The sequence below is a fragment of the Anomaloglossus baeobatrachus genome, chromosome 3 (genome assembly GCF_048569485.1).
Source record: "Anomaloglossus baeobatrachus isolate aAnoBae1 chromosome 3, aAnoBae1.hap1, whole genome shotgun sequence".
Taxonomy (NCBI): domain Eukaryota; kingdom Metazoa; phylum Chordata; class Amphibia; order Anura; family Aromobatidae; genus Anomaloglossus; species Anomaloglossus baeobatrachus.
Window position 1 is genome coordinate 527,999,337 of NC_134355.1, and position 24,673 is coordinate 528,024,009.

The following is a 24,673-nucleotide window of genomic DNA, read 5'->3' on the forward strand; positions in this document are numbered from 1 at the left end:
CACGGGAGGACAGGACCCTGTATACACACACACACACACACACACATGGGAGGACAGGACCCTGTATACACACACACACACACATGGGAGGACAGGACCCTGTATACACACACACACACACACACACACACACATGGGAGGACAGGACCCTGTATATACACACACACACACACACACACACACACACACACACACATGGGAGGACAGGACCCTGTATACACACACACACACACACACACACACACACACACGGGAGGACAGGACCCTGTATACACACACACACACACACACACACACGGGAGGACAGGACCCTGTATATATATATATATATATACACACACACACACACACACGGGAGGACAGGACCCTGTATACACACACACACACACACACACACGAGGACAGGACCCTGTATATATATATATATATATATATACACACACACACACACACACACGAGGACAGGACCCTGTATATATATATATATATATATATATATATATATATATATATATATATATATATATATACACACACACACACGACGTGGCCGGACACGTCGCCACTGCCGCAGACCTGTGATGTCACCGTGACGTCACGCTCGCACGTTACCTGATGCTCCTTCACCACCTCACTGAGGCAGGGGTAGCGCTCGGAGATCCAGCGGTAAAACTTGGGGACACCCATCTTGATTCTATGTTTCCAGGCAGACACACAACTGCCGGACAAACAGCCGTCACGTCCGGCGCTTCTCACACACGTCACGGCAGAAGGGGGCGGAGCTGTAACGTGTCGCAGATACTTCATATAAAGACGGTTGAGACCGTCCGGTATTTGTAGACTGGGCACGGTGCCTTGTGTGAGGAGCGGTGACCGGAGATTCACGGAACTGCGCTGCGTAGTTCTCTTATTTAAAAATGAAACCAAAAGTCGGATTGGTTCTCACTGCAAGATGACGTAATTCCCCTGCCAAAAATAGTAACCAAGGAGAAAGGAGGCCAGTGACCTGTCTGTTACCATAGAGACCAGTGTGTCCTTTGTATGGGGAGTGTCAGTATAGAGATCACTGTCAGTGTGTGCGCTCTATATGGGGATGTCAGTGTAGGGATAATCTAATAATATACTAATATAATAAGTGTTATTTCTATAGCGCCAACATATTCCGCAGCGCTTTACAATTCAGAGGGGACATGTACAGACAGTATGCGACAATACAAAATAACAAAATTAAGATACCAGGAGGAGTGAGGGCCCTGCTCGTAAGCTTACAGTCTATGAGGAAATAGGGGAGGCACAAAAGGTGAATGGGGGGAGAAAAGCTTGTTATATATGGTCCAGCCATCGATTTAATAGGGGATTCAAAACCAGCTGCATGAACCCGTCATCGACCAGAATTTATACAGGTACAGGGGACGAGAACTGGAAGTACATTTTTGGGAAGGGCAGAAAGGGACTAGATTAGATCAGGGCAGTGAGATGATAGGCTAGTCTAAAGAAATGCGTTTTTAGGGCCCGCTTAAGGCTATGTGCACACGTTGCGGTTTTTTTCAGCGCGGAAAAAAACGCACCCTCTGGCAGAGGGGAGAATTGTAAACAATGCGTTTTGGGAAAAAACGCATCAAAAACGCATGCGTTTTTCGTGCGTTTTCCATGCGTTTTCTTCAGGTGCGTTTTTGACCACATGATCCAGTGACAGTGCCACAGTACATCCAGTACACAGTGCCAGCCTTCCTGCAGAGATGTGAGTGTTGTCCACGGGAGAACGCAGCTGCCCATGCCCACGATTTGGGTTCAGGCTGCTGTGGAGCTCTATTCTACCTGCAGAGAACACTCTTGTCTCCGCAGCATAAATTGACATGCTGAGGCTCGGGAAGCTGCGCCACCGGTTGGTTTATGCTGCGGAGAAGAGAAGCACATTGGGCACGGGATTTCTAAAATTCCTTCCACTGTGCTTCTACTGCACAACGCAGCGTTATGGACGCAGGGAAAACACTCTGCGCCCATAACGCTGCAAACCCTGATTGTGAGCACACAGCCTAAAATGTGTCAATGGATGTCAAACATATATATAACGTCTCACCCCCCCTGCATATTCTAAGCTGGCGTCCTTTAGTGCCTTTCATGTGGCACTAAAGGGTGCCTAACCTTGTATTTAGCCCAAAAAAAAAATAATTAAAATAAATGATGTGGGGTCCCCCCTATTTTTGATAGCCAGTCAGGGTAAAGCAGACAGCTGTAGCCTGCAAACCACAGCTGACAGCTCCATCTTGTCTGGTGATCAATTTGGAGGGCTCCCCAAGCTGTTTTTTTTATTTATTTATAAATAATTAAAAAAAAAAAAACGTGGGGTCCCCCCCAAATTAGATCACCAGCCAAGGTGAAGCTGACAGCTGGGGTCTGGTATTCTCAGGATGGGAAGAGCCATGGTTATTGGACTCTTCCCAGCCTAAAAATAGCAGGCCGCAGCCGCCCCAGAATTGGCGCATCCATTAGATGCGCCAATCCTGGCACTTCGCCCCAACTCATCCCGCACCCTGGTGTGGTGGCAAACGGGGTAATAAATGGGGTTGATACCAGATGTGTAATGTCACCTGGCATCAAGCCCAGCAATTAGTGATGTCACGGCGTCTATTTGATACCAGACATAACTAATTGACAGTAATAGCAAAAAAAAATTGACAACCAAAAAAAATGTATTTAAAAAAACACTCCCCAAAAACATATCCTCTTTCACCAATTTATTGAAAAGAAAAAAAATTGGATCCGTAGTATCCATTTTTGACGTCCCACGTCGCCTCTGGACCTTCTAGAATATGGGGGGCACGCTCAGGGAACGTGTCCCCCATTTTCAGGTAGTGCAGACCCTCCATTTGAGGAGAGTGGGTGCAAAGAATCTGCACCCACTCTCCCCGGGTCACAGCTGCACAGTGCCGAGCAGCAGCCAGCGCAGCTCACACTGAACACAGGAAGCCGTCAGCTGCTCGGCACATGTGACCGGCGCGCACTGTGAAGGAGGGGGCCACGGGGGATCAGCGCTGTGACAGGTACGGGGGTTACCGGGGGACACTGGGCGGGAATAGGGGGTGACCTGGCAGGGCCTGGGGAGCAGTTTTCTGTCGCATGTGTTATTGCACATGCGACAAAAACAGAGGAGTAGGGCGGCCGGTGCGCTGCTGTGCGCGCGGCCATGTTGGATTTTCGGGAGGGGGGTCGGGGGTCGGGGCGGGCACTTTGGGGACACCGGGGGCTTTCTTTAACTTTGCCAGGAAGTGAGGTCAACAGGAAACCTCTTGACCTCACTTCCAGGTTAATGCCTGCGTTCTGTGTGCCGACAAAGCCCGCAGACCGCAACAAAAATGCAGCCAACTGCGGTGTAGCTGCGTTCTGACCCGCATCATTGATTTCAATGGGGGGAGAACGCAGCCACAACGCACAAAAGAAGTAACATGCTGCTTTTCTTTCCGCACCGATTTTTGGCATCCAAAACGCTGCGTTTAGAAACGCAGCATGTGCACTGATTTTTCGGCTTTCTCATACACTTTGCTGGGAAAGCTGAACGCATGCAATTTGCCACTGAAACGCTGCGGTTCTAAACGCAGCGTTTCCGCGGTAAAAAACGCAACGTGTGCACACAGCCTAAAGGTGTGGATGTTGGGAATTAATCGGATTGCTCTTGGTAGTGTGTTCCAGAGCATAGGCGCAGCTCGTGAGAAATCTTGAAGACGGGAGTGGGAGGTTCGAATTGTTGAGGATGTCAGTCTTAAGTCATTAGCAGAGCGGAGGGCACAGGTGGGGTGATAGACAGAGATGAGGGAGGAGATGTAGGGGGGTGCAGAACCGTGGAGAGCTTTGTGAGTGAGAGTGATAAGTTTATGTTGGATTCTGTAGCAGATAGGCAACCAGTGCAATGACTGGCACAGAGCAGAGGCATCAGTGAAGCGGTTGCAGAGGAAAATGATCCTGGCTGCGGAATTCAGAATGGATTGGAGAGGGGAGAGTTTAGTAACAGGGAGACCAATTAGTAAAGAATTACAATAATCCAGGCGAGAATGAATGAGAGCGACAGTAAGAGTTTTTGCAGAGTCAACGGTAAGAAAAGGTCAAATTCTCGAGATGTTTTTGAGGTGGAAGTGACATGAACGAGCAAGTGAACGAATGTAGGTTGTGAAGGAGAGATCTGAGTCAAATACAGTTAGGTCCAGAAATATTTGGACAGTGACACAAGTTTTGTTATTTTAGCTGTTTACAAAAACATGTTCAGAAATACAATTATATATATAATATGGGCTGAAAGTGCACACTCCCAGCTGCAATATGAGAGTTTTCACATCCAAATCGGAGAAAGGGTTTAAGAATCATAGCTCTGTAATGCATAGCCTCCTCTTTTTAAAGGGACCAAAAGTAATTGGACAAGGGACTCTAAGGGCTGCAATTAACTCTGAAGGCGTCTCCCTCGTTAACCTGTAATCAATGAAGTAGTTAAAAGGTTCGGGGTTGATTACAGGTGTGTGGTTTTGCATTTGGAAGCTGTTGCTGTGACCAGACAACATGCGGTCTAAGGAACTCTCAATTGAGGTGAAGCAGAACATCCTGAGGCTGAAAAAAAAAGAAAAAATCCACCAGAGAGATAGCAGACATGCTTGGAGTAGCAAAATCAACAGTCGGGTACATTCTGAGAAAAAAGGAATTGACTGGTGAGCTTGGGAACTCAAAAAGGCCTGGGCGTCCACGGAGGACAACAGTGGTGGATGATCGCCGCATACTTTCTTTGGTGAAGAAGAACCCGTTCACAACATCAACTGAAGTCCAGAACACTCTCAGTGAAGTAGGTGTATCTGTCTCTAAGTCAACAGTAAAGAGAAGACTCCATGAAAGTAAATACAAAGGGTTCACATCTAGATGCAAACCATTCATCAATTCCAAAAATAGACAGGCCAGAGTTAAATTTGCTGAAAAACACCTCATGAAGCCAGCTCAGTTCTGGAAAAGTATTCTATGGACAGATGAGACAAAGATCAACCTGTACCAGAATGATGGGAAGAAAAAAGTTTGGAGAAGAAAGGGAACGGCACATGATCCAAGGCACACCACATCCTCTGTAAAACATGGTGGAGGCAACGTGATGGCATGGCCATGCATGGCTTTCAATGGCACGCATTGTGTTTATTGATGACATAACAGCAGACAAGAGTAGCCGGATGAATTCTGAAGTGTACCGGGATATACTTTCAGCCCAGATTCAGCCAAATGCCGCAAAGTTGATCGGACGGCGCTTCATAGTACAGATGGACAATGACCCCAAGCATACAGCCAAAGCTACCCAGGAGTTCATGAGTGCAAAAAAGTGGAACATTCTGCAATGGCCAAGTCAATCACCAGATCTTAACCCAATTGAGCATGCATTTAACTTGCTCAAATCCAGACTTAAGACGGAAAGACCCACAAACAAGCAAGACCTGAAGGCTGCGGCTGCAAAGGCCTGGCAAAGCATTAAGAAGGAGGAAACCCAGCGTTTGGTGATGTCCATGGGTTCCAGACTTAAGGCAGTGATTGCCTCCAAAGGATTCGCAACAAAATATTGAAAATAAAAATATTTTGTTTGGGTTTGGTTTATTTGTCCAATTACTTTTGACCTCCTAAAATGTGGAGTGTTTGTAAAGAAATGTGTACAATTCCTACAATTTCTATCAGATATTTTTGTTCAAACCTTCAAATTAAACGTTACAATCTGCACTTGAATTCTGTTGTAGAGGTTTCATTTCAAATCCAATGTGGTGGCATGCAGAGCCCAACTCGCGAAAATTGTGTCACTGTCCAAATATTTCTGGACCTAACTGTATAACCCCAAGACAGCGGGCGTGCTGCTGGGGCGTAATGGTAGAGCCACACACAGGAATGGTAATATTGGGTTTCGGAAGGGTAGGAGAGGGAGGAAACAGAAGAAGTTCAGTTTTTGACAGGTTCAGTTTTAGATAGAGGGAGGACATGATGTTGGAAACAGTTACTGACAATCGGTAGTATTTTGTAATAGTGCAGGGGTGATGTCAGGAGAAGATGTGTACAGCTGGGTGTCATCAGCATAGAGATGGTACTGGAAACCAAATCTGCTGATCGTTTGTCCAATAGGGGCTGTGTATAGAGAGAACAGGAGGGGGCCAAGGACTGAATCCTGAGGAACCCCGACTGTAAGCGGAAGAGGAGAGGAAGAGGAGCCGGCAAAGGATACAGTGAATGAGCGGTCAGAGAGGTAAGAGGAGAACCAGGAAAGAACGGTGTCCTTGAGCCCGATAGAGCAGAGCATAGTGAGGAGGAGCTGGTGATCCACAGTATCAAATGCAGCAGAGAGATCCAGGAGGATCAGCAGGGAGTAGTGACCATTAGATTTAGCTGTAAGTAGATCATTAGAGACTTTAGTAAGAGCAGTTTCAGTAGACTAAAGCTGGTGTCACACATAACGACGACGACAACGACGTCGCTGCTACGTCACCATTTTCTGTGACGTTGCAGCGACGTCCCGTCGCTGTCGCTGTGTGTGACATCCAGCAACGACCTGGCCCCTGCTGTGAGGTCGCCGGTCGCTGCTGAATGTCCAGCTTCATTTTTTGGTCGTCACTCTCCCGCTGTGACACACACATCGCTGTGTGTGACAGCGAGAGAGCGACGAAATGAAGCGATCAGGAGCCGGCACTGGCAGCTGCGGTAAGCTGTAACCAGCGTAAACATCGGGTAACCAAGGGAAGACCTTTCCCTGGTTACCCGATGTTTACGCTGGTTACCAGCCTCCGCTCTTGCTGCCAGTGCCGGCTCCTGCTCTGTGACATGTGGCTGCAGTATGCATCGGGTAATTAACCCGATGTATACTGTAGCAAGGAGAGCAAGGAGCCAGCGCTAAGAAGTGCGCGCGGCTCCCTGCTCTCTGCACTGTGACATGTAGCTGCAGCACACATCGGGTTAATTAACCCGATGTGTACTGTACCTAGGAGAGCAAGGAGCCAGCGCTAAGCGCGGCTCCCTGCTCTCTGCACATGTAGCACAGCGACGTTATGATCGCTGCTTCTGCTGTGTTTGACAGCTAAGCAGCGATCATAACAGCGACTTACAAGGTCGCTGTTACGTCACCGAAAATGGTGACGTTACAGCGACGTCGTTGTCGCTGTCGCTTAGTGTGACACCAGCTTAAGGAGTGGAAACCAGATTGTAGAGGGTCGAGGAGGGAGTTATCTGACAGATAGCGGATTAAACAGGAGTGGACCAGACGTTCCAGGAGTTTGGAGATTAGAGACAGGTCTGTAGTTAACGGCACAATTTTCGTCCAGGGATGGTTTTTTAAGTAATAGGTGTATGCTGGCATGTTTGAAGGAGGAGGGAAAGACACCAGAGGAGAAAGAGAGATTGAATATTTTAGTTAGATGAGTGGTGACAGCTGGGATGACAGATTTAAGGAGATGTGAGGGAATAGGGTCACTGGATAAGTGTAAGCTTTGTATGGGGAGTGTCAGTATAGGGATCAGTGTGTCCTCTGTATGGGGAGTGTCCGTATAGGGATCAGTGTGTCCTCTTTATGAGGAGTGCCAGTATAGGGATCAGTGTCCTCTGTATAGGGAGTGGAAGTGTAGGGATCAGTTTGAGCTTTGTATGGGGAGAGTCAGTGTCGGGATCAGTGTGTGAACTCTGTATGGGGTGTGTCAGTATAGAGATCACTGTCAGGCCGGTTCCAGACGTCCGTGTTTAATCAGGTACAAGCAACACGCATGGTTAAAACACGGGTCTTTGAAATAAAAAAAATTTCTATATTTACCTGTATCCAGTGCGGTTCTGCTAACTTCCACTCCTGACCGCTGCTCATTATATTCATTGATAATTCACCGCACCGAGGACCTGGAAGCAGGAGCATTGCGGGGACAGCACTGGGTACAGCACCGCCAAGCACAGCATCGTGGGGACATGTGAGTATTCAGTGTGTGTGCAGTGACGTCCAGGAGGTCATTGGAGTTCCCAATGAACTCTGATTACATCCTGATGCCACCCCACCGACACCCCGCTCTACAGCGGGTGTCACCACGGTGACTTCACGGGTTCATCAGCGTTCATTGGGAACTCTGATGACCTCCTGGACGTCACTGCACACTTACTTCTTCCTTGCTGAATAATCATCTGTCACCGGCGATGGTGATGCTGTCCTCGGGGTTGCTGTACCTGGCGCTGTCCCCAGTGATGCCCGGCTTCCAGCTTCAGTGTAGTGAATAATCAATGAATATAATGAGCGGGGGTCAGAAGCAGGAGACAGCAGAGTTGAGGAAAACAGCGCTGCATACAGGTAAATATAAAAAGTATTTTTATTTAAAAGACCCGTGTTTTCTTCGGTATGTGTCACACTGATGTCACACGGATCACATCAGTGTGCGATCCGTGCGACACCCGTGCTGCTGGAGAAAAAACAGACATGTCTCTGTGTGTGTGTGTGCAGGGCCATGAGGGGTCACACGGTCCGTGTGAAAAAACGCCAGTGTGAGATACAGTGTAGAATAACATGGGTACATGTGGCATCCGTGTTAAAAACGGATGTCACACATACCTGAAACACGGATGTCTGAAACCGGCCTCAGTGTGTGAGCTCTGTATGGGGCGAGTCAGTGTAGGGATCACCGTGTTCACTGTATGGGGAGTGTCAGTGTATGGATCAGTGTGTCCTCTGTATGGGGAGAGTCATTGTAGAGATCAGTGTGTCTTCTGTATGGGGAGTGTCAGTATAGGGATCATCGTGTCCACTGTATGGGGAGTGTCAGTGTAATAATCAGTGTGTCCTCTGTATGGGGAGAATCAGAGTAGTGATCAGTGTGTCCTCTGTATGGGGAGTGCCAGAATAGGGATCACTGTGTCCACTGTATGGGGAGTGTCAGTGTAGGGATCAGCGTGAGCTCTGTATGGGGAGTGTCAGTGTAGGGGTCAGTGTGTCGTCTGTATGGGCATTGTCAGTATAGGTATCAGTGTGAGTGCTGTAAGGGGAGTGTCAGTATAGGGATCAGTGTGTCCTCTGTATGGGGAGTGTCAGTATAGGGATCACCGTGTCCACTGTATGGGGAGTGTCAGTGTAAGGATCAGCGTGAGCTCTGGGGAGTGTCAGTGTAGGGATCAGTGTGTCCTCTGTATGGGGAGTGTCAGTATAGGGATCAGTGTGAGCGCTGTATGGAGAGTGTCAGTGTAGGGGTCAGTGTGTCCTCTGTATGGGGAGTATCAGTATAGGGATCACCGTGTCCACTGTATGGGGAGTGTCAGTGTAAGGATCAGCGTGAGCTCTGGGGAGTGTCAGTGTAGGGGTCAGTGTGTCCTCTGTATGGGGAGTGTCAGTGTAGGGATCACCGTGTCCACTGTATGGGGAGTGTCAGTGTAAGGATCAGCGTGAGATCTGGGGAGTGTCAGTGTAGGGGTCAGTGTGTCCTCTGTATGGGGAGTGTCAGTGTAGGGATCACCGTGTCCACTGTATGGGGAGTGTCAGTGTAAGGATCAGCGTGAGATCTGGGGAGTGTCAGTGTAGGGGTCAGTGTGTCCTCTGTATGGGGAGTGTCAGTGTAGGGATCACCGTGTCCACTGTATGGGGAGTGTCAATGTAGGGATAAGCGTGAGCTCTGGGGAGTGTCAGTGTAGGGGTCAGTGTGTCCTCTGTATGGGGAGTGTCAGTATAGGGATCACCGTGTCCACTGTATGGGGAGTGTCAGTGTAAGGATCAGCGTGAGATCTGGGGAGTGTGAGTGTAGGGGTCAGTGTGTCCTCTGTATGGGGAGTGTCAGTGTAGGGATCACCGTGTCCTCTGTATGGGGAGTGCCAGAATAGGGATCACTGTGTCCACTGTATGGGGAGTGTCAGTGTAGGGATCAGCGTGAGCTCTGTATGGGGAGTGTCAGTGTAGGGGTCAGTGTGTCGTCTGTATGGGCATTGTCAGTATAGGTATCAGTGTGAGTGCTGTAAGGGGAGTGTCAGTATAGGGATCAGTGTGTCCTCTGTATGGGGAGTGTCAGTATAGGGATCACCGTGTCCACTGTATGGGGAGTGTCAGTGTAAGGATCAGCGTGAGCTCTGGGGAGTGTCAGTGTAGGGGTCAGTGTGTCCTCTGTATGGGGAGTGTCAGTATAGGTATCAGTGTGAGTGCTGTAAGGGGAGTGTCAGTATAGGGATCAGTGTGTCCTCTGTATGGGGAGTGTCAGTATAGGGATCACCGTGTCCACTGTATGGGGAGTGTCAGTGTAAGGATCAGCGTGAGCTCTGGGGAGTGTCAGTGTAGGGGTCAGTGTGTCCTCTGTATGGGGAGTGTCAGTATAGGGATCACCGTGTCCACTGTATGGGGAGTGTCAGTGTAAGGATCAGCGTGAGCCCTGGGGAGTGTCAGTGTAAGGGTCAGTGTGTCCTCTGTATGGGGAGTGTCAGTGTAGGGATCACCGTGTCCACTGTATGGGGAGTGTCAGTGTAAGGATCAGCGTGAGCTCTGGGGAGTGTCAGTGTAGGGGTCAGTGTGTCCTCTGTATGGGGAGTGTCAGTATAGGGATCACCGTGTCCACTGTATGGGGAGTGTCAGTGTAAGGATCAGCGTGAGCCCTGGGGAGTGTCAGTGTAAGGGTCAGTGTGTCCTCTGTATGGGGAGTGTCAGTATAGGGATCACCGTGTCCACTGTATGGGGAGTGTCAGTGTAAGGATCAGCGTGAGCTCTGGGGAGTGTCAGTGTAGGGGTCAGTGTGTCCTCTGTATGGGGAGTATCAGTATAGGGATCACCGTGTCCACTGTATGGGGAGTGTCAGTGTAAGGATCAGCGTGAGCTCTGGGGAGTGTCAGTGTAAGGGTCAGTGTGTCCTCTGTATGGGGAGTGTCAGTGTAGGGATCACCGTGTCCACTGTATGGGGAGTGTCAGTGTAAGGATCAGCGTGAGCTCTGGGGAGTGTCAGTATAGGGATCAGTGTGTCCTCTGTATGGGGAGTGTCAGTATAGGGATCACCATGTCCACTGTATGGGGAGTGTCAGTGTAAGGATCAGCGTGAGCTCTGGGGAGTGTCAGTGTAGGGGTCAGTGTGTCCTCTGTATGGGGAGTGTCAATGTAGGGATCACCGTGTCCACTGTATGGGGAGTGTCAGTGTAGGGATAAGCGTGAGCTCTGTATGGGAAGTGTTAGTATAGGGATCAGTGTGTCCTCTCTATGGGGAGTGTCAGAATAGGGATCAACATGTCCTCTGTATGGAGTGAATCACTCTGTATGATTTTGGGTACTCACCGTGAAATCTCTTTCTTGGTGCCTTCATTGGGGGACACAGCACCCGCCTTTGCGGATCCATCGAGCAATGGAGGACTTGGAAGCAGAAAGACCTCTGCGCGGACCGGATGGAAGCACGAACAGAGAATCTGAGTTTCAGAAGTGAGACATCCTGGAAATATACAGGTTGTGCTTTGTTCCCCCTTTAACAATGGTGAGCTCAGGCCTAGACTGTTTTTAATTTGCTTTTCTGTGTTTATGTGATTAATTGTAAACTAAGAGTCCTGTCACACGTATCGATGTTCCAGCAGTCCCACCAGTGATCCGACCTGGCAGGGATCGCTGGAGCGTCGCTACATGGTCACTGGTGACCTGTCAATCAGGCAGATCTCCACAGCGATCAGAGACCAGTCACCAACGACCCATGTAACGACACTGTGCTTGGTAGCCAGGGTACACATCGGGTAACTAAGCAAAGCGCTTTGCATAGTTACCTGATGTGTACCCTGGCTACGTGTGCAGGGAGCTGACGTCTGGCAGCCTGTAACCGGCGTACGCTGGTAACCATGGTGCACATCGGGTAACTAAGCGAATCACTTTGCATAGTTACCCGATGTGCACCATGGTTACCAGTGTACCGCCGCTTACAGGCTGCCAGACGCCGGCTCCCTGCACTTTCAGATCGTTGGTCTCCCGCCGTCAAACACGCCGATGCGTGCTGCACAGCGGGAGACCAACGAGGAAAAAATATTCCTGATCGTTTTGTAACGATCAGCGACCTCGCAGCAGGGACCCGCTCGCTGCTGCGTGTCACACACAGCGATATCGCTGACGAGGTCGCTGATATGTCACAAAACCTGTGACGTTTCAGCGATCTCGCTAGCGATCTCGCAATATGTGACGGGGGCTTAAGATAGGGAGAGAGGATTGCAAATAGATTACCGTATTTTTCGGACTATAAGACGCACCCTGGTTTTAGAGGAGGAAAATAGGAAAATAAAATTTTAAGCAAAAAATGTGGTCATGACACACTGTCATGGGGCGAGGATCTGCTGCTGACACTGTTATGGGGGTAATGTCCCCAAATTCTCTACTAAGGTGCCGCATCCTGGTAATGATCCTCCCTGCCTGGTATATACAGTATATGTCCCTCATCCGCTATACACCGTAATCCTGCCATATGGCCGCATCCTGCTATATAACCCATCATGGCATATGGCCCCATCCGGCTCATAATATGCCCCCATCCTGCTCATAATATGCCCCCATCCGGCTCATAATATGCCCCCATCCGGCTCATAATATGCCCCCATCCGGCTCATAATATGCCCCCATCCGGCTCATAATATGCCCCCATCCGGCTCATCATATGCCCCCATCCGGCTCATCATATGCCCCCATCTGGCTCATCATATGCCCCCATCCGGCTCATCATATGCCCCCATCCTGCTCATCATATGCCCCCATCCTGCTCATAATATGTGTCCTCTTTATGAGGAGTGCCAGTATAGGGATCAGTGTCCTCTGTATAGGGAGTGGAAGTGTAGGGATCAGTTTGAGCTTTGTATGGGGAGAGTCAGTGTCGGGATCAGTGTGTGAACTCTGTATGGGGTGTGTCAGTATAGAGATCACTGTCAGGCCGGTTCTAGACGTCCGTGTTTAATCAGGTACAAGCAACACGCATGGTTAAAACACGGGTCTTTGAAATAAAAAAAATTTCTATATTTACCTGTATCCAGTGCGGTTCTGCTAACTTCCACTCCTGACCGCTGCTCATTATATTCATTGATAATTCACCGCACCGAGGACCTGGAAGCAGGAGCATTGCGGGGACAGCACTGGGTACAGCACCGCCAAGCACAGCATCGTGGGGACATGTGAGTATTCAGTGTGTGTGCAGTGACGTCCAGGAGGTCATTGGAGTTCCCAATGAACTCTGATTACATCCTGATGCCACCCCACCGACACCCCGCTCTACAGCGGGTGTCACCACGGTGACTTCACGGGTTCATCAGCGTTCATTGGGAACTCTGATGACCTCCTGGACGTCACTGCACACTTACTTCTTCCTTGCTGAATAATCATCTGTCACCGGCGATGGTGATGCTGTCCTCGGGGTTGCTGTACCTGGCGCTGTCCGCAGTGATGCCCGGCTTCCAGCTTCAGTGTAGTGAATAATCAATGAATATAATGAGCGGGGGTCAGAAGCAGGAGACAACAGAGTTGAGGAAAACAGCGCTGCATACAGGTAAATATAAAAAGTATTTTTATTTGAAAGACCCGTGTTTTCTTCGGTATGTGTCACACTGATGTCACACGGATCACATCAGTGTGCGATCCGTGCGACACCCGTGCTGCTGGAGAAAAAACAGACATGTCTCTGTGTGTGTGTGCAGGGCCATGAGGGGTCACATGGTCCGTGTGAAAAAACGCCAGTGTGAGATACAGTGTAGAATAACATGGGTACATGTGGCATCCGTGTTAAAAACGGATGTCACACATACCTGAAACACGGATGTCTGAAACCGGCCTCAGTGTGTGAGCTCTGTATGGGGCGAGTCAGTGTAGGGATCACCGTGTTCACTGTATGGGGAGTGTCAGTGTATGGATCAGTGTGTCCTCTGTATGGGGAGAGTCATTGTAGAGATCAGTGTGTCTTCTGTATGGGGAGTGTCAGTATAGGGATCATCGTGTCCACTGTATGGGGAGTGTCAGTGTAATAATCAGTGTGTCCTCTGTATGGGGAGAATCAGAGTAGTGATCAGTGTGTCCTCTGTATGGGGAGTGCCAGAATAGGGATCACTGTGTCCACTGTATGGGGAGTGTCAGTGTAGGGATCAGCGTGAGCTCTGTATGGGGAGTGTCAGTGTAGGGGTCAGTGTGTCGTCTGTATGGGCATTGTCAGTATAGGTATCAGTGTGAGTGCTGTAAGGGGAGTGTCAGTATAGGGATCAGTGTGTCCTCTGTATGGGGAGTGTCAGTATAGGGATCACCGTGTCCACTGTATGGGGAGTGTCAGTGTAAGGATCAGCGTGAGCTCTGGGGAGTGTCAGTGTAGGGGTCAGTGTGTCCTCTGTATGGGGAGTATCAGTATAGGGATCACCGTGTCCACTGTATGGGGAGTGTCAGTGTAAGGATCAGCGTGAGCTCTGGGGAGTGTCAGTGTAGGGATCAGTGTGTCCTCTGTATGGGGAGTGTCAGTGTAGGGATCACCGTGTCCACTGTATGGGGAGTGTCAGTGTAAGGATCAGCGTGAGATCTGGGGAGTGTCAGTGTAGGGGTCAGTGTGTCCTCTGTATGGGGAGTGTCAGTGTAGGGATCACCGTGTCCACTGTATGGGGAGTGTCAGTGTAAGGATCAGCGTGAGATCTGGGGAGTGTCAGTGTAGGGGTCAGTGTGTCCTCTGTATGGGGAGTGTCAGTGTAGGGATCACCGTGTCCACTGTATGGGGAATGTCAATGTAGGGATAAGCGTGAGCTCTGGGGAGTGTCAGTGTAGGGGTCAGTGTGTCCTCTGTATGGGGAGTGTCAGTATAGGGATCACCGTGTCCACTGTATGGGGAGTGTCAGTGTAAGGATCAGCGTGAGATCTGGGGAGTGTGAGTGTAGGGGTCAGTGTGTCCTCTGTATGGGGAGTGTCAGTGTAGGGATCACCATGTCCTCTGTATGGGGAGTGCCAGAATAGGGATCACTGTGTCCACTGTATGGGGAGTGTCAGTGTAGGGATCAGCGTGAGCTCTGTATGGGGAGTGTCAGTGTAGGGGTCAGTGTGTCGTCTGTATGGGCATTGTCAGTATAGGTATCAGTGTGAGTGCTGTAAGGGGAGTGTCAGTATAGGGATCAGTGTGTCCTCTGTATGGGGAGTGTCAGTATAGGGATCAGTGTGTCCTCTGTATGGGGAGTGTCAGTGTAAGGATCAGCGTGAGCTCTGGGGAGTGTCAGTGTAGGGGTCAGTGTGTCCTCTGTATGGGGAGTGTCAGTATAGGTATCAGTGTGAGTGCTGTAAGGGGAGTGTCAGTATAGGGATCAGTGTGTCCTCTGTATGGGGAGTGTCAGTATAGGGATCACCGTGTCCACTGTATGGGGAGTGTCAGTGTAAGGATCAGCGTGAGCTCTGGGGAGTGTCAGTGTAGGGGTCAGTGTGTCCTCTGTATGGGGAGTGTCAGTATAGGGATCAGTGTGAGCGCTGTATGGAGAGTGTCAGTGTAGGGGTCAGTGTGTCCTCTGTATGGGGAGTATCAGTATAGGGATCACCGTGTCCACTGTATGGGGAGTGTCAGTGTAAGGATCAGCGTGAGCTCTGGGGAGTGTCAGTGTAGGGGTCAGTGTGTCCTCTGTATGGGGAGTATCAGTATAGGGATCACCGTGTCCACTGTATGGGGAGTGTCAGTGTAAGGATCAGCGTGAGCTCTGGGGAGTGTCAGTGTAAGGGTCAGTGTGTCCTCTGTATGGGGAGTGTCAGTGTAGGGATCACCGTGTCCACTGTATGGGGAGTGTCAGTGTAAGGATCAGCGTGAGCTCTGGGGAGTGTCAGTATAGGGATCAGTGTGTCCTCTGTATGGGGAGTGTCAGTATAGGGATCACCATGTCCACTGTATGGGGAGTGTCAGTGTAAGGATCAGCGTGAGCTCTGGGGAGTGTCAGTGTAGGGGTCAGTGTGTCCTCTGTATGGGGAGTGTCAATGTAGGGATCACCGTGTCCACTGTATGGGGAGTGTCAGTGTAGGGATAAGCGTGAGCTCTGTATGGGAAGTGTTAGTATAGGGATCAGTGTGTCCTCTCTATGGGGAGTGTCAGAATAGGGATCAACATGTCCTCTGTATGGAGTGAATCACTCTGTATGATTTTGGGTACTCACCGTAAAATCTCTTTCTTGGTGCCTTCATTGGGGGACACAGCACCCGCCTTTGCGGATCCATCGAGCAATGGAGGACTTGGAAGCAGAAAGACCTCTGCGCGGACCGGATGGAAGCACGAACAGAGAATCTGAGTTTCAGAAGTGAGACATCCTGGAAATATACAGGTTGTGCTTTGTTCCCCCTTTAACAATGGTGAGCTCAGGCCTAGACTGTTTTTAATTTGCTTTTCTGTGTTTATGTGATTAATTGTAAACTAAGAGTCCTGTCACACGTATCGATGTTCCAGCAGTCCCACCAGTGATCCGACCTGGCAGGGATCGCTGGAGCGTCGCTACATGGTCACTGGTGACCTGTCAATCAGGCAGATCTCCACAGCGATCAGAGACCAGTCACCAACGACCCATGTAACGACACTGTGCTTGGTAGCCAGGGTACACATCGGGTAACTAAGCAAAGCGCTTTGCATAGTTACCTGATGTGTACCCTGGCTACGTGTGCAGGGAGCTGACGTCTGGCAGCCTGTAACCGGCGTACGCTGGTAACCATGGTGCACATCGGGTAACTAAGCGAATCACTTTGCATAGTTACCCGATGTGCACCATGGTTACCAGTGTACCGCCGCTTACAGGCTGCCAGACGCCGGCTCCCTGCACATTCAGATCGTTGGTCTCCCGCCGTCAAACACGCCGATGCGTGCTGCACAGCGGGAGACCAACGAGGAAAAAATATTCCTGATCGTTTTGTAACGATCAGCGACCTCGCAGCAGGGACCCGCTCGCTGCTGCGTGTCACACACAGCGATATCGCTGACGAGGTCGCTGATATGTCACAAAACCTGTGACGTTTCAGCGATCTCGCTAGCGATCTCGCAATATGTGACGGGGGCTTAAGATAGGGAGAGAGGATTGCAAATAGATTACCGTATTTTTCGGACTATAAGACGCACCCTGGTTTTAGAGGAGGAAAATAGGAAAATAAAATTTTAAGCAAAAAATGTGGTCATGACACACTGTCATGGGGCGAGGATCTGCTGCTGACACTGTTATGGGGGTAATGTCCCCAAATTCTCTACTAAGGTGCCGCATCCTGGTAATGATCCTCCCTGCCTGGTATATACAGTATATGTCCCTCATCCGCTATACACCGTAATCCTGCCATATGGCCGCATCCTGCTATATAACCCATCATGGCATATGGCCCCATCCGGCTCATAATATGCCCCCATCCTGCTCATAATATGCCCCCATCCGGCTCATAATATGCCCCCATCCGGCTCATAATATGCCCCCATCCGGCTCATAATATGCCCCCATCCGGCTCATCATATGCCCCCATCCGGCTCATCATATGCCCCCATCCGGCTCATCATATGCCCCCATCCTGCTCATCATATGCCCCCATCCTGCTCATAATATGCCCCCATCCTGCTCATAATATGCCCCCATCCGGCTCATAATATGCCCCCATCCGGCTCATAATATGCCCCCATCCGGCTCATCATATGCCCCCATCCTGCTCATAATATGCCCCCATCTGACTCATAATATGCCCCCATCCGGCTCATAATATGCCCCCATCCGGCTCATAATATGCCCCCATCCGGCTCATAATATGCCCCCATCCTGGTGTATGGCCGCATCCTGTGGCACATAAAAAAAATAAACGTTCATACTCACCTCACTTTACCTCACTCCCTGGAGCATCGCTCGTCCTTCCGTCTGTGTCAGCGGCAGCGCCGCTGATTGGAGCCGTCCCCATTACCCTGATGGATCGCGATCATCTCCTGTGTCTGTGCCAGTGTCCCGGCCGCTGCGTGTGGACACGTGCGCACAGCGATGACGTCATCGCTGTGCGGCCGCTAGTCTCCACTCAGCTGCCGGCACAAACACAGGAGATGATCGCGATCCAGCAGGGTAATGGGGACGGCTCCAATCAGCGGCGCTGCCGCTGACACAGACGGAAGGACGAGCGATGCTGCAGGGAACAGTGAGTACTGTACACTCACTGATTCACTGCTCCCCGCACTGATGATGATGCGCGGGGAGCAGTGAATACAGCCGCACATGATCACTCCAGGCCGTAGTTGCCAGGGGTGATCATGCGAGCCGGCTGTTTATCCCCCGCCCATCATCCCGCCCACCTGTCAGCGCCGGCTTCAGCGCTGAGGGATGATGGGCGGGGGATGGGCGTGCATATTAAATGAGCGGGTCCACGTGGTCACGGCAGGCTGCTACAGCCTGCTCGTGCCCCCGATGACCCGCTCCACCGCAGCACCCACATTCCCCGCAGCCACATTCAGACCATAAGACGCACCCCCCACTTTCCCCGAACATTTGGGGGAAAAAAAGTGCGTCTTATGATCCGAAAAATACGGTACATTGAATACGGCGAAATGTTGTGTTATTCTGTGCACCTAGGCCTTGAAGTTCAGGCAATTATACTTAACATACAATTAAATTAAAATTAGAGAGCTTAAGAATTAGTGCGTTTTGTGTCCTAAAGGGTACTTCTCACATCGCGAGATCGCTAGCAAGATCGCTGCTGAGTCACGGTTTCTGTGACGCACCAGTGACCTTCATTAGCGATCTCGCTGTGCGTGACACTGAGCAGCGATCTGGCCCCTGCTGTGAGATCGCTGCTCGTTACACACAGTGCTGCTTCATTTTTTGGACGTTGCTCTCCCGCTGTGATGCACACATCGCTGTGTTTGACAGCGAGAGAGCAGCGATCTAAATGTGCAGGGAGCCGGTGTCTGGCAGCCTGCGGTAAGCTGTAACCAAGGTAAATATCGGGTAACCAAGAGAAGTGCTTTGCTTGGTTACCCGATATTTACCTTGGTTACTAGCGTCCACCGCTCTCAGGCTGTCAGTGCCGGCTCCCTGCTCTCTGCACACGTAGGCAGAGTACACATCGGGTAAATAAGCAAAGCGGTTTGCTTATTAACCCGATGTGTACTCTGGCTAGGAGTGCAGGGAGCCAGCGCTAAGCACTTGGTTACCCGATATTTACCCTTAGTTACCAAGCGCAGCATCGCTTCCACGCGTCGCTGGGGGCTGGTCACTGGTCGCTGGTGAGATCTGCCTGATTGACAGCTCACCAGCGACCATGTTGCGACGCACCAGCGATCCTGACCAGGTCAGATAGCTGGTGGGATCGCTGGAGCGTCGCTAAAGTGTGACGGTACCCTAAGGGTATCAAGATTTATTCTGTTTACTTTGCAAACAGTGTTTGGGGAGATCTTTACACAGTCAGTTACTGTTCTCCAGGAACAAAGTGGACGAATCCAAGATCCAGTGGTGATTTCTTTTTTTTCGTGTTTTGCTCTATTGAAATCGAAGGGTCATCCTCTGCATACTGACTAGGCCGGAGGAACGTGCGACAGATAATATAGCATGGTGTAGCGTTATATTGATCTATGCGTTCGGTGCGCTGGTAGCCCAGACAGGTGACGAAGATATTCAACTTGAGTTATACACGAAACAAAATTCAACAGAGAACGTAATCTTTTGCTTTTGTCAGATTTTTTTATGTTTTTCTGATTCCTTTGCACGTTCTTTGCCACGTACGGTCTACGGTGAAGAAGATCATCACGTCACATCGTTGAAAGACCATCAAGGTTCGGGTCATGCAGTCCAGCTGGTCGGAAAACAAGGCGATTCGGTGTTGGACCTGTTTTCAAGCTGCTGAAAAGGGACAAAGGAAGAGATGACACCAAACAAGATGGCCGAACGAGTGAATATGAACTTCACCACAATCAAACACCTAAGTAAAAACAGCACATTTAATCCGGTAATTCCCATCATGTACAAGTCCACAGAGATGCTTTGGTCTGATCTGCTGGACCAGGTATACACCCATGATAAGTTATGCATAAGTAGAAGTGTTTACAAAAAAACACTTAGTAAAGCTAGCAAAATTAGTGTCTACATTTGAGGAGAGCATTTCCAAGTCAGAGCACTTAGAAACACTTGCTAGCATAAGGAAGGCAGAGGAAGTTACCGTATTTTTCGCTTTATAAGACGCACCTGATTATAAGACGCACCCCCAAATTTAGTGAAGGAAAAGAGAATTTTTTTTAATGTTAAATGGGGTCCGCCTTATAATGCCAGTGTCCATCTAACAAATCATAAAGGGTATATGTCCCTCATAGCCCCCCCATCCTAAAATTAGCCCCCTTAATCTGGATATAGCCCCCTTGTGCTGGCACACATCCCCCAGTGATGCCACATGTCCCCTATTGAAGGCACACGTCCCCTACTGCTGGCACACGTCCCCTATTGCTGGCACATGTCTCCTATTGATGGAACACGTCCCCTATTTATGCCACACGTTCCCCTGTGCTGGAACACGTCCCCTATTGCTGGCACATATCCACTAAAGCTGGCACAGGTCTCCTATAGATGGCACACGTGCCCCTGTGCTGCCCATGGCCTCCTATGGATGGCACACCTCCAAATGTGTTAGCTATGGCCCCCTATGGATGGCACACCTCCCCCTGTGTTAGATATGCCCCCCTATGGATGACACACCTCCCCCTGTGTTAGATATAGCCCCCTATGGGTGGCACACCTCCCCCTGTGTTAGATATTGCCCCCATGCTGCTGCCCATAGTAAAATAAACACTTTACTTTACCTTCTCCAGTGCTGTCCTCCTTCGTGTTTCCCTCCGTGCTGCTGATCTCCTGCACTTCATTGTTCTCGGTGCCAGTCATGTAATCGACACAACAGAGTGATATCATCTCTGCGTGCCTGATCACAGACAGCTGCAGCAGAGAGACCGGGAGATCAGCGCTGGAGGAGGTAAATAAAGAGTTTTTTATTTTACTATGGGCAGCAGCATGGGGGCCATATCTAACACAGTGGGGGCATGTGCCATCAAAGGGGGGGCGCAGGTAGATATAATATGCGCCGCTGCCCCAGCCCATCGTCACGGTGCGGTTTCAGCACTACAGTGATGAACAGCGGCAGTGCATATTATATGAGCGGGAGCAGGAGATCTAACGCTGCCTTCCTGCAGCTTTCACCAGCCCCCAGCAGCGCTCCAGAGCTGCCCCCACCTCCCCTGGACTCATATATCTATATATATATATATATATATATATATATATATATATCTATATATATATATATATATATATATATATATATATATATACCCCCTCCCCCCCCCGTATATTCGGATTATAAGACGCACCCCCTACTTTACCCCAAAATTTGGTGGAACAAAAGTGCGTCTTATAAAGCGAAAAATACGGTACCTCCCATTGCCAGTGTTGTGTGGAAAACATGAAACACCTCCACACACTGGAAACAGAATTACGAGATAGGGTCGAGTGCTCAGCTCAGAGGGGCGAGCAGATCTCCATGGTTGAGTCACAACTGCTGGAGATGAAAAAACATTCTGATGATATTGAGAAAAAGCTGACTCAGTTTAATACTGAGGTCAAAGAAAAGAAAGCGACGATTGATGAGTTAAATGTCGACCTTGCAGCTAGTTCTAGAAAGATAACTTGTATGCAGAATATCATCAATGATTTTTCAAGCAAGTTGCCGGCCTTGTTGTCTAAAAAAAACAAGGCCTGATCCCAATGTTTTGCCCTATATCGGGCAAAAAGGGGGGATACATGGTCCCATTAACGAATGTAAAACTAAAATTGTAAAAAGTACTTCATTACTAATGGAAGAATTTAAAATTTCTTAAGAAAACAAAGCAGGCCCAAAATCTATCATGGATGTGTTAGATGCTATGCTTGTAATAGATTGGGTCACATTGCCAAGTATTGTAAATGGTCAGGGACCAAACTAGAGAAGAAACATGGCTCTGTTCAGTGTTTTAAATGTCATCTTTTTGGACATATTGCCAGGAACTGTAAGTTCAGCAATATTATGGGGGACAGTAGACATGTAAAGCATCAGAATAGGCAGAAAGGTGTGTTTTTCTCATGTGTGGTCCCACATGTGCAACAAGAAGACCGCGTGACAAATAGGGAAGATATAATGGCCTTGAATTCACATAACAGGGCCATAGTTTTTATTTTGGGCTATACAGTATTGTGTGTATATGGTTGTTTGCTTTATTAGTTTATAGGTTTGAATATATAAAGTTGTCTTGTATTTAGGTATTTTATTTTTGCTTCGTTTAGTAGCTTTTGGTAACAAATAATGGTTAGATCTGTGAGGCATAGACAAGCTAGAAGAACTGCGTAATCTTAGTTCTTATGTGAGAGTAATTTAAATGGCCAGCCTTAGGCCCCCTTCACACGTCCGTGAAAATCACACACGTTTTTCACGGACATGTCAAAGGTGTGTATTGTCCTCCGTGCGCCGTGTTTATGGCACATGTGTGTTCTCCATGATAACACATGGAGTTCGGGAACTTTCTGCTCACCTGTCCCTGGCGTCGCTGCCCGTGGTGCTGATCTTCGGTCTCCGGTTCTGCCAACTCCCCGATGCTGCAGCTTCCGCCCGCAGTGGAGTGAATATGGAATGAGCATAATGAGCTGGGGTTGCCAGCGAGTGACAACAGCGGCAGACACTGCAGCACTGGGGACACAGGAGTACAGAATTCTTTTTATTTGAGTTTGACAGACACGTGTTTTCCCCGGTGCGTGTCACACGGATCACATCCGTGCGGTCCGTGTGACACCCGTGATGCCGGATAAAAACGGACATGTCTACGTGTGGAGCACACAGGCACACGTGTGCTCCAGACGGTCCATGGCAAAACACGCACGTGTGCGCAGACCCATTGATTTTAATGGGTCTACGTGTGCCCGTGTCTCCGGCACGTGAGGAAACGGACCAAACACGTATCGGAGACACAGACGTGTGAAGGGGGCCTTAGGCTATGTGTCCACGGTAGAATGTACCTGCGGATTTTTCTGCATGAAAATCCGCGACTTTCGCGGCAAATCCGCACCTTATTTTTGCCGCGGATTTGTCGCGGATTTACCGCGGATTACCGCTATTTTGCCGTGGATTTTGATGCGGATTTTTTTTTTTTTCCCATTCTATACACAAAATCCGCACCAAAATCCGCAAGAATAATTGACATGCTGCAGATTTTTCCGGATCAAAATCCGCGGCAAATTTGCCGCGGAAAAATCCGCAGCATGGACACAGCATTTCCAAAATGCCATTGAAATGGCTTGGAAGTGCCGCTGCTGCAGATTTTCGGTAAATCCGCGGCAAATCCGCGGCAAAATCCGCAGCGTGGGCACATAGCCTTAGGCTGTTGTTTTGTTTTCTGTATTTTTTCTATCAGACATCCTTTGTCAAGTATATAAGATTGTACTTTTGTTTTAAACTACAGTCTTCTATAGTTTTACAGTCCTTTACCAGATCGCTGAGATAACTGAGCAGCAGTACAGGGAATGTAAATTTGCTTTGTCTCTAAGTTAAGTAGATGCGAGGGTTGACTGTAAGGGTACCGTCACACTTTAGCGACGCTCCAGCGATCCCACCAGGGATCTGACCTGGTCAGGATCGCTGGTGCGTCGCTACATGGTCGCTGGTGAGCTGTCAATCAGGCAGATCTCACCAGTGACCAGCCCCCAGCCAGCAGTGACGCGTGGAAGTGATGCTGCGCTTGGTAACTAAGGTAAATATCCGGTAACCAAGCGCTTGATTACCCAATATTTACCTTGGTTACCAGCGCATACCGCTTAGCGCTGGCTCCCTGCACTCCTAGCCAGAGTATACATCGGGTTAATAAGCAAACCGCTTTGCTTATTTACCCGATGTGTATTTTGGCTACTTGTGCAGGGAGCAGGGAGCCGGCACTGGCAGCCTGAGAGCGGCGGACGCTAGTAACCAAGGTAAATAACTGGTAACCAAGCAAAGGGCTTCGCTTGGTTACCCGATATTTACCTTGGTTACAGCTTACCGCAGGCTGCCAGACCCCTGCTCCCTGCTCCTGCACATTCAGATCGTTGCTCTCTCGCTGTCAAACACAGCGATGTGTGCTTCACAGCGGGAGAGCAACGTCCAAAAAATGAACCAGCACTGTGTGTAACGAGCAGCGATTTCACAGCAGGGGCCAGATCGCTGCTCAGTGTCACACACAGCGAGATCGCTAATGAGGTCACTGGTGCATCACAAAAAACATGACTCATCAGCGATCTCGCTATGTGAGAAGTACCCCTAAGTTCTTTTGTCTTAGAAAGATGGAAGAAGTAACTGCTTTTTCGTGTTTTCTTATACATTCAGTTTGAATAGAGGATGTTTATTGACGTGAGCTAAGACAGGCAGGAGGCATGTATGGATAACGAGCATGCACGGTGAAGTGACGTATTATCCATTATGTTTAGACCTTTAAGTTCGGATGGATGACATATCGTTTATTTAAATCTTAATGTAGGAGACAGATAAAACAGTGTATCTAAGTTTGTTTTTTTTTTTTTTACAAGTTAGTAGGCTAGATAGAGTGCAGAAACAATGGAAAAGGGATAGATTTTATTGGGCACCTCTCAGAAGGTTAACAGCTATACTCATATATATAATGTAGAATGAGTGAGTTTAGCTCAGGCAGGGGAGCATAAAATGAAACTTTGTATATTATGTTCTAACTGCACCTGAAGA

The 24,673-nt window shown here is 49.2% G+C and overlaps 1 protein-coding gene and 1 long non-coding RNA gene across 4 annotated transcripts in view; one reads left to right on the top strand and one right to left on the bottom strand.

The window, feature by feature from the left end:
* The window catches only part of XRN1 (5'-3' exoribonuclease 1), a 278,851-nt gene extending 277,953 nt beyond the window's left edge, over positions 1-898 (bottom strand). For both annotated transcript variants that reach the window (XM_075340782.1, XM_075340781.1), the window contains exon 1: positions 613-898. In XM_075340782.1, coding sequence (XP_075196897.1) covers positions 613-807 — 195 coding nt within the window. In that variant the 5' untranslated portion in view covers positions 808-898. The remainder of the gene's footprint in view (positions 1-612) is intronic.
* A 5,044-nt stretch (positions 899-5,942) lies between these two features.
* LOC142296782 (uncharacterized) overlaps positions 5,943-24,673 on the top strand; it is a 108,290-nt gene continuing 89,559 nt past the window's right edge. Inside the window, exons 1-4 of one of the 2 annotated variants that reach the window (XR_012751694.1) lie at positions 5,943-6,247; positions 11,298-11,450; positions 16,133-16,285; positions 19,674-19,825. This is a non-coding gene — a long non-coding RNA (uncharacterized LOC142296782). Of the gene's footprint in view, positions 6,248-11,297; positions 11,451-16,132; positions 16,286-19,673; positions 19,883-24,673 lie in introns of both variants that reach the window. The other variant, XR_012751695.1, reaches the window with a different exon arrangement.